This window comes from Octodon degus, unplaced genomic scaffold (genome assembly GCF_000260255.1).
Source record: "Octodon degus isolate 3935 unplaced genomic scaffold, OctDeg1.0 scaffold00258, whole genome shotgun sequence".
Classification (NCBI taxonomy): domain Eukaryota; kingdom Metazoa; phylum Chordata; class Mammalia; order Rodentia; family Octodontidae; genus Octodon; species Octodon degus.
In genome coordinates, this window is record NW_004524834.1 from 721,946 (window position 1) to 732,718 (window position 10,773).

The 10,773-nt window shown below is 38.5% G+C and overlaps 1 protein-coding gene across 1 annotated transcript in view; it reads left to right on the top strand.

The window, feature by feature from the left end:
* The first annotated feature begins 955 nt into the window (after positions 1-955).
* Olfm4 (olfactomedin 4) overlaps positions 956-10,773 on the top strand; it is a 21,998-nt gene continuing 12,180 nt past the window's right edge. The window contains exons 1-2 of the mRNA XM_004646201.2: positions 956-1,145; positions 6,454-6,606. Of these exons, the coding sequence (XP_004646258.1) occupies positions 957-1,145; positions 6,454-6,606 (342 nt within the window). The 5' untranslated portion in view covers position 956. The remainder of the gene's footprint in view (positions 1,146-6,453; positions 6,607-10,773) is intronic.

A 10,773-nucleotide genomic window follows, 5' to 3' on the forward strand; every position in this document is an offset into this window, starting at 1 on the left:
TTCCTCTGCAGGAAGGAAGACAGAGATCACAACACGGTGTATAGTGCAGGAGAGATGGGAAAGGAGTCTGAATCCCATGGCCAGGGGAGCTAGGCAAGAATAAAGGCATCCTAGTGCTGACTTCCAGGAGGTCTCCAATGCCTGGGTAGCTCACAAGAGGGGCAGAGACAGTGGAGGTCGGATGAACTGCTGGAGAGAAACTGCCCATCATGGAGCCTCTTTGATTGACTTTCAAGTAACATTTGAGGCTCAGGGCACAGGATTTAGGTCATTTGGGGACCCTCTATTTGCTTGGGTTCTTTACCTTCCCAACATTGAGCTCATAGAAGTGAGAGCTCACAAGGTACAGAGTCCTGTGTTGGTTTCTAGGGAATAAAGCCCTGCTGATCTCTCCTTCAGAGTGGGGGTTTTGAGAGAACTTGGTTTAGAGGCAAACACTGTGCACAGGTCAGAAGTAACCTGGACAATGAGAACTGATGAGAATGCTTCACATAGCTCTTGGAGAGTGACAGTCACTAAAGCAAATGCCCCCATTTTCTCAGGAACACGGGATTCAACATAATGAGAGAAAATACTTAGAAGTACTTCCTGGCAAAGGATCAAAGGATTCTTTTCCTTCTTGGAATCTCTGAACTTTATCTCAACCACAAGGAATATATCAGTACTACCTCTTTCAAGAAAGTAGCAACTTGGGAACCAGATCTGGATCTTGATAAAGCACATTTGAGTAAATATTTGGCAGGGGATAATCTGGCTCTACCGGCAGTTCAGAGTAGGGCTCCGTGACAGGTGTGGATGTGACTCAGGTAGCTGGGTGTCCTGACACTCCTGGGTTGGGTCATATGTTCTCTAGCTCCTTCCTCTTTCCCCACAAAGTGGCACTGGGAAATCCCCCCTGCACACTATAAGAATACCATGGTCTCTGCAGAAGCAAGTTATCCAGGTAAGAGGACAAGATGGCTCAAGGACTTGGCTTCTTTCTAGCCCTTCTGTCCTTACTTGGTCCTGGTTCTGGGACTGTGGGAGGCCAGACCTTTGCCTCTTCCTCAGTTCCAACTTTAGCTCAACATAAACATCTGACTACAGTTCCTTTGGAAGAAACTTCAGTGGCCACATCTTGGGCAAGAGGTAGCACTGTATCTCAGGTGAGGAGTCCTCAGAAACTGACTGAACTATACTCATTCCCTTCCTCTTGCTCTTTGGGGATATGAATACAATTTTACATATGGCTGGAGCTGGGCACTCTAAAAGATTTATGATGCTCTCTGTTCATTTCAGGTGCTCTGGAGAAGAACTAAAACCTTTGTGAAATAATTAAATTGATAGCAAAAGAGACAGCTTCTAGTTCTCTAGCTAGGAGCTTTGAAGTAAGAATCTATGCTTGAATGTCTCAAGCCAAGTTGCACATTAGGATCAGTGACCAGGTAGATTCTAAAAGTCTGTATGCACAAAGCCTACCCATAGATCAGATGTTCAGAAATTACCTATATTTAAAAAGCCTTCTCCAGGTGATTGCAATATGCAGTGTGGGTTGGAAGCTATTAGGAAAAGGACCCGTAGGCAGAAGCTCCAGAAGAATTTTGCCCACTTGATTTGTTGCCTACATCCATGTCCCCTTTTCCATGTGAACAGTAGTCCTGCAGAGAGTAAAATCCTCAGTTTCATAGTGGATGTCCTGCCAGTTTTTCTGCTTTTAGTTTATAAGGAAAATGGATAACAGAAATAAGGCAGAAGAGTTATTGGAAAGGACCACTATATGTGGACATTTCCTGAGGAAATATTAACTCCTTTCAATTTTCCTTATAGGAAATCCTTAGAGCCATTTCTATGGCCAGACAAGCCAAACCAACAAAAGTCATGCATTATGAAGGATTGGTCTAGTTGGGGTTCCTAAGTAGGATCCACAGTAAGTTCAGTTTCTTCAGCAAGGAGTCAGTCATCTTTAGATTTTCTTTAAAGAAATGGGAATATACATGGAAAGGGGTGAGAAATGAGAGGGTGAGAAACAATTACCCATCCTGGATTAGACTTGTTGCAGTGAGACCTGAGGAAGAGTATCCCAGCTCTATCAAAGATCTTACCTCTGCACTTCTAGGTTCTTGCAAATCTGACAGCTCCGTATCTATATGTGCATGTATAAATGGAAGGCAAATAGGAGAAAGGGAAGAAGCAGGGTTTTTTTTAAATGTATTTGGTACAGGGTCTCACTACATAGCTCAGATTCATAGTGATCCTCCTATCTTAGCCTCCTCAGTGCTGAAATTACAGGCATGTGCCACCACACAGACTAGGTTGCTGGCTCAGCGTGCTTGTGGGCTGAACGGGCGTAGCATGTGGTGTGGGGGATCGAACACCAGTCCTTGTACTTGCCTAAGCAGGTGCTTAACATGCTGAGCTATTTTGCCAGCCTAAAGAAGCTTTATTATTGCTTGCTCTCAATACTATCAGGAGTATATGATGCTCTCTGTTCATTTCTTAGTGATTACCAAGCCATTTGGATAAGACCTAGCTAGAAACCAGAAAGATCATATATACCATGTACATAGTGTCAGGACTAGATTAGGTATGTAATACACATTGCTTAATCTTAAGAAATGATTAAATTAACAGTTCTAGTTGATTTGTTTTTGTTCTTTTTCAGTTTTGTTCTTTTATTCTTTTTTATTGCTTATGCAGATTAGTAGGTCTCCTTTTGGCAAATTTGTGCATGTGCATACCATAATATGAGCATCTCACCCCCTCTCATCAGTCCTTTTCTATGCTCCCCTTTCACATTTCTTAGAGGAATTTCATTACATATACTGCATTTTGATCATATTCATTCCCCTAGTCTTACACACTCCCTCTCCCTTCTTCCCTTTTTCCTATCAAACAATAGTTTCCAATCTACTTTCTTGTCACCTTTTCTTAGACTTACATGTTAGGGAGAGTGTATCATATATGTCCTTATGAGTGGCTTATTTCACTCAGTATGATCATTTCCAGATCTATGCATTTTCCAAAAAATTGCAAAATTTTATTCTTTATGTCTGCATAATACTGCGTTATATATGAATGCTTTCACTTTAGGAATATTAAAACTAATGCTTAGTGAGGTTAAGTCATTTGTTGAAGTCACAAAGTTGGCAAGTTAAATAATTTACGGTCTGCTCATGTTAATTTCATTATTTTACTCAAGTTTAACCCATTTCCAGGTTGTGCACAGTACACACTAACTCTCTATGTATATAGTATTCTAATTCTATTTTCAAGGAGCAGAGATATATATCAAAGAGCAGAAAGTTGTGTGAATCATAAATATGTGTAAGGATTTTTTGTATGAGATGTCAGGTGTATTATTTTGTCCCATAATACCAATTCCTGGGGTCAATTAAAACAACATTTTTATAGTGAAGTTAACAATAAAAATTTGTTATGGCTCTTCATCACTAGCAAAGCTTGGATGAAGTCATCAACTAAAATAATAGACAATAAAGTATAAGTTAAGAAATAGAGAAATTCCAAATGCCTATTGTCTGATAAGAAGACAAATATTTTTTTAAAAAAAGACAAATATTTAAAAGGAGATAAGGACTAGTAGTTAAATTGTACTTAGAGATTTTCTTGTAGTTCCTTTATTTCTTTCTGTTGAGTCAGTGTCACAACTTCAAGGTTTGTGTATGTGTGTGTGTGGGCTAGGTTTCAATTTCACTATAAAACTAATCTTCTGAGTCTGGCTGTCAGATTGATGAGGGCTTTGAAAAGTGGTAGAAAGCCCTTTTGAAACTGTCATTGAGCAAGTTCTAAACATATCATTTTCTGTACTTTGAAAAAGTGGAGTACCATTATTTTATGTCTTAAATCTTTGTGGGCACTTAGGCTTGGCTGTTAATTAGAACCACTTGTAACCTTAAACCACAGCTGTGAGCTGTACCTTCAGCTGTAGTGCTCACGCACTCTGCCTTCATGCAGAGCCTTTGCAGTCATTTCACAGACTGGTCAAGGATCAGTGCCCTGTTCACACAATAACTGGAAATGCACAAATCACAGAGTCATGTGATTTTGTTGTCAGGCTATAGAATTGGTTGAAAATAAATGGGAGAAAAAAGATATCCCAACTCCAAATGCTTTCATAATGACAATGGGTTAATTTCTAGGCAAAAATTGGTTTTAATTGTCTTCTAATGTCAGAGTCTGCTACATGGTAGACATTGGTAAATGTTAGCTGATCAAAAGCTGAATGGATACTTAGCTGTATGTGATGTTTTGTGGAACACACAGGGTCCTATTTGCTTTCCACAAGAGGGATCATATAGCCTTCCAAAGGCCAAGGAGACAAGTACTTATCTTTGTCACCCATTCCCCGTGTTATACTCAAGTAAAATTTAAGCATTCACCACAGAGACAGACTCATCACCCTTAGCTTCATTGTCTTTGAATTCAAGGAGCAGAAATATCTCTAATGGGAGACACTGATCAAACTTATGGGCCATTGTGATGTCAGCTGAGCACACTAGGCTCATAATAAGTGGGATAGAAGCAGGGAGTCCACAGTACTGGGGCAGAGATGCTCACTAGAAATTTGTGGAATGACAGTCAGCAGGGCTTATAATTATTTGCCTGTCTTTCAGGTGAACTTTAGGACAAAAAGTTCTTAACTAGTAGTTCTGTTTTGACTGCTTCATGATATCTCCTGTTTCTTGAGTTGACAGAGCTTTACAGAGAACTCTAAGAATGATCCAGCTCTGTCTTGTGCAGCTAATTAACCTCTCCTTGTCAATTGTAATGCACTATTTCCTCTTTTTTTATTTTTATTTTTTGCTGGACAGTTATAATAAGCTATTTCTTCAAAAGCTTGTGATATGCGAGTCCTTCCTCTAAAAGACTTCGCATGCTTCTCCCAGAGTCTTTCTATCTTTAGAAGGAATAATAGAGCTGGGCCCAAGAAAACCCCACCTCTTTGACATTCTGCTGGTATGGTTGCCCAGTTCTTGTTAATCCCTGGAAAAGATCTTTCCCCTATTCATCTAACCCTCTTCTGCCCCATGTTCTGGGAAAAAATATCTGTTCCTTCTCCTTGCTGTCTTATTCCTAAAGATATAAGACTGTGTTTGCAAAACTGAGGTCAATGTTAAGAAGTTACCTGGAATGGAGAACAAATTTTGCTTTCTTTCTACTCATCCTAAAGCAGCTTTGGCTAAACTAAGAAATAAAAAAAGCAACAACCAACAACTTAATTTCAAAAGCCTTGACTGGCCCAAAAGTCACTGAAGGCTAAGAGGTTTCAATTACAGAATCATCTAGGTGCAGCTTGTTAGTGAATCTTAAAGACAGGTAGACACAGAGCATGTAACCTCAGCTGCAGCCAGGTGGCTTGAACTTTCAGAGATGTGGCCTGAGTCTCTTGGCTTCTGAAAGTCACTTTTCTCTCCTACTTAGCTTCATAGAGCCCCTCAGGCTAGTGCTCCACAGGTAAGCTTTCTGATAGCCTTCAGAAGAGATTATTAAAAGGGCCAGCCATGCAGCTGCCAAGACTAAATATTTAAGGCAATAGTAGTAATAAAAAAAAATGTTAATTGTGCCAGTGTTCCTTTGGGGTAGTTCAAAGGGGACAAAAGAAAAACAGGATCTTTCAAATCTGTCATTTTAAAATATGCAGCAGCACTGAAGTGTGAGCCTGAATATCTTTAAAAAACAACAAATATTTTAAAATGACTTTTGTGCAAGTGATAAACTGGAGAACTTTTACTTTGAAACAAAGAAATTGCACAAGCCCTTCAAATTCATACAATGCATGGTTTTACCAAATGACTGCATTCTCACCATTTTGAAGGATGTTAATTATATAATTTCCTATCTAAGGACAGGATATAAATTTGCATTATTTTTTCACCATAACCCACATCCTACATGGATTTTGTCATTCGGAAAAGACCTCGTTTGAGGTTGGGGTAAAGATGAGGGAGAGAAAATGAATAGTAGAAGGAAACAGGAAGAGACAGAAACCAAATATCTGCTATGTTCTGGACTTGGCTAACATTACTTGGTGAATCCTACACATGAATCCTGTGTCTAGGGCATCTTTATTTCACAGAGGCAGAACTGACCGTTAGGGAAGCATCGCCTAGAATAAGTGTAGAATTGATACACAAATTTAGAATCCTTGTCATTTTTCTCTCCCTTTCTTTACATAGACAGTAAGGGTTTCCTTTAAGCCTTTTCAGGAGTGGAGAATCTTCCTCTTGGTAATGGCTGATGACAAAGACTTAGTCCAACAGGGGAGGCTGCAGGTAAGCTCTGTGCAGTTACTTCCTCCTGAAAGCACAGTGCTTTTAGTTTGCTCCTTTTCATTTCTGTTTTGGGCTCCCCATACTGGCCTCCAAGCTCTCCTTTGACAAGCCAATTCCTGTCACTCCTGTTGCCAAAAGGGCTCAGTTTCCAGCTTATTACTGATGCTCGCCTTATTATTCACAGCCATTTTCCAATTTCACCGGCTCCGTGAATGACCATGGAATCTGCCAGTGCTCCGTCTCCCTGCCAGACACCACCTTTCCTGTGGTCAGAGTGGAACGCTTGGAATTCACAGCTCAGATCCTTTCCCAGAAGTTTGAGAAAGAACTCTCTAAAGTAAGTATTTTCAAAAAATGTTCTGATAATAACACACCAATAAGCAAAGCAAAACATGCCCTAATTCATGACATAGTAATCATCGTGTTTTTTACTGCATCAAAGATGGCGTCTTGTATGCCATGGTGGTTATAGCGTTTATTCCACATCATACATCTAGGTTCCTCACAGCAATAAAAAAAAAAAGAGAGAGAGAGCTCAGCAAGAAATCCAGATTGAGATTATGTGTACCAGGGGTCCTTCATTCCAGAGCTGGGGCCCTCACATGGTCAGAAAAGGGACGTGAGTTCTCTTGCAAACCCCGCCATCTCTTCTTTGGATTTCTTCTAGATTGTTTCTTCTAAATTGTTCTGCTTCCTTTTCTTTCCCTTCCCCACATTCTTTAGCTCTCTCTTCTCTACCTCACCTTTTCTTCTATTCCTAATTTATTCCTGTTTCCTTTTGGTTCTAATTCCCTTTGCCCCAATCTGTCCTTTTGTACTTTCTAACATTACTTATTTCTCAATTTTCTATTTTCCTCTTCTCTTTTATTTGGGACTGTTTTTGATTGTCCTAGTTTTATATGTCCCCTTCTCCTTCATTTTCTCTTAATTCCTTTCTTTTACTCCAATATCTTCTCTCTCCCTCCCATCATATATATATATATATATATATATATATATATATATATAACTTTATAATATTTTTCATTCTTTCATATTCCTTTCTTTTCTAATAGTCCTATTCTTTCAATAAGAGTATTCCATGAAGTGCATGCAGCATTAGACCATCACTGAAGGTTTTATCTGGTAATTTGCATTAAAACTAATAGATCTCTCAGCCTTGGTTAAAAAACTTAGCTTGAATGCTTTGCTGACAGAAGTTATTCTAAAGAGTGCCTTTTTCTGAGCTGGCAATAGCACAGTGATTTAGCATTCTAATTTTGAGCCATTTCATTGTTTTAGCCAAGTTACAAATCAATTAGAAATCCTCCCATTTTCTGTACAGGTGAGGCCCAAGGCAGGGCCTAATAATACTATGCATTATTTAACACAATTTCATTAATATATAAAGAGCTCTCTGGCTTTACTGCAAGATTCAAAATAAGTTTTCCTGAGAAATTTAAGGTTAATCGTCTCAATATCCAATATAGTTATCTTTTAAAATAAAAGTTATAGTAAGTCTGATACCTACTTTGAACCTGAATTGGTAGACAAATATTGTAAGTTTAACTGAGCATTCAGGAAAATGTATTTGACTACTTCAGGAACCTAGCTTCTTAAGAAATAAAATGTCCTTGAATTAATCAGCAGAAAAGGCACAACACTAAATTATAAATTCCATCCATTAATATTCATGGCCTTATTCCAGCATAATCAAGTACAGATAAGAAGTTATGCATAAAAACATAACAAGTAGAGGAAAATCCTAAGTAAAGATCTTTTCAGTTAGAGTCATTTGCTTTGAAATAGTGGAAGCCACTGATTTGCATGTAGTCTTTGCTGCTAGGCATGTGAAGGGCAGTTTGAGACCTCATGGTGCTCCAGGGAAGTATTCAGCTTGCCAAGTTTATGAATATGGGACATTTAATTCCAACCCTGTGGGAAGGGGGTAGATGGCATTCGCTTTGCTAATAATTGGTAGAGAAGAAGGACAGAGTAGGTGGGAAAACTTCTAGTTCTGAAAGTTGTAGCAGTTGGCCCCAAACAAAAAAAATTGTAACTGAGACCTAAAGAAATTTACCTATCAACTGGGATTTACATAACTTATTTGGTACAACAAGTTATAATAACAATGATAACCACAGTAACCTTCATTTGTGGTTCCCAAATGTTTCTAGTTCTTTTATTCCTCTTAAGCAAGCTAAGGCAAAGAGGCCAGGTATTCCCTAGATTTTGCAAAGGTAAAGAGGTTTTTCCAAGGTCATTCCTTTCTTGGTGTTTAAACCAGATTAGGAATTTGAGTGTTGGGAATCATCCCTTTCTTTCTTTCCTCCCAAACAGGCTGTTATCCTCCTCCAGTATAGACTGAAGAGATGCCGTAAGACACTAATGCCTTCAAACTCAAAGTTATCTCTTTAGCCGAAGGCAGGTGAATTATTATAGCTGTCCTCAGATTTCCTTGGAAATCACTATTTATCCAGGGACCTGCAGAAATGCCTACTTTAGGCAGGTCAGTAGGAAAGAATTTTGACTGCCTTACATTGATTCATTATCTGTCGGTACACAGGAAAGATAGGGAGCTGCCTCTGCATAAGATGTTGAAAGCTTTTTCTATTGTTTATGACATGTCTTTTTGTGTGGCTGTGCTTAGAAGGGGACTTGACAAAGGGCATTTTTTCAGGATTTTTTCTTTCTCTGGGGACTTATGGTGTTCGGGCCAAGCTGTTTAATGTGACATTTTTGCTAATAGAGCCTCATGCATGAGAAGGCTGAGGCTGCCTGGGAGACATTCAGGCAACTCATAAACAAACAACATTGATTGAACAATGTTTGTGCAATGAAATATAATAAATTAAAAGGTCATATTAGGAAACATTGAAATCACTGCTTCTCTATCAATTTCTATAATTTACAGACATCCATTAGCTAGGCACTAACTGTACATTTTCTCTAGCCTTTATAATAAATTATTAGCCATTTACGAAGAAAAAGTAAAGCTTGCTAAAATTAAACAGTTTCTCCACTAAAAACTGAAGTTAGGAAGGGGAAAGAGGAAGGGAAAACAAAAAGTGAATGGAAGGAAAGAATGGAAACAAAGCTTTTGTAAATAATGAGGGGAAGAGGGGCTGAAAAAAGAGGAGCAGACTGAGAAAAAAACCATAGATTTGCTATGATGAATGTTATCATTATGCATATACAAAATGTGCCAATAAAATTAATTGTTTAAAAGGAACAAAAGTCAGACTTGAACTCAGGAGAATCTATTACTGAAGTACTCCATGTTCCAATGATTGCTCCAAGCTCAATTAACTCAACTACATTTATTTTCAAGGTTATGTAGAAAATAACAATATGTTGAAAAGTATGTTTCCTTCTTTTAAATAATATATTATTTAAAATATATTGGCCATAGATATATGATCACAGATTTGAAGAAAGTGACAAAAATATCAACCAGACTAATGCTTTAGATTAATAGCTAAATTCAATATTACTACATCCTTATTTGCTTCAAGACCACATTTATTTTGTGAAAAATAGAACCACCTAACAGCCAATTTTTAAATAGACTTTGATTCACTATGACTGAATAAATGCATAGCAGATAAAGTGGTGGCTTTGAATGTTAGGCTGAGCCCACATTTGCAGTCAGAGGTATGATGGTGGTACAGCTACACGTCCACTCAAGGTGAGCTCTGTGTTCCTGCTGGAATGTTTTGTAGCACCCCTGGCTTCTAGGTGTCAGCAGCACCCATCCATCTCCCAGTTGTGACAACCAGTATGTCTGCAGAAATTGCTGAATGCTCCCTGAAGACAAATCCCTACCACCACCACCCTGTTTAGATCCACTGCTCTAAATCGAAGTATTTTCTTTAAAATGGAGAAAACAAATATAATAAACGCCAGGAATGTGGGACTCAACACATCCCTGGGCAAATTTGTTTGCCTCTGCTGGGCCTGTTCCCCCCTGCCCCACCCCCGGAAGAGCTGTAATTCTCTTTATTACCTCTGCAGACAGTCCAGTAGAACAGCTCCATACATGTGAAAGATTGACATTAATAATCTATTCCTGTTAGTAAAGTTCACACTGAGAAATTTTTCTGGCCTATCTTCAAATTCTCTCTTGCCTTCTATAATTCTGTGGATAATTTCAGTTTTCCTGAATACCAGTGAGCTTTCCTCTAAATGTCAGCTACATGAACTTCAGAATTTTTTTCTTTTACCCCAAGCAGATTGTGAGACCTTTCATTTTGTAGCTGAACTGGGGCAGGCTACATACCTTCTCACAGGTCTCAGTCTCCAGGCTAAGCTTTTTTTTTTTTTCATCTTCTTTTTGCCATAATTTTATTGATAAACAAATAGCAATGAGACAATTTCAAATCAAATCGGTAGGACAATTTCAATAATTAACACACTGCATACATTCTTCTTAGTGGTTAATTGCTGTACAAGATGCGGACTTGATATCCTATTTACAAACACCATTAGAACAAATCATTCTATTCATTAAGAGAATGTAACTATA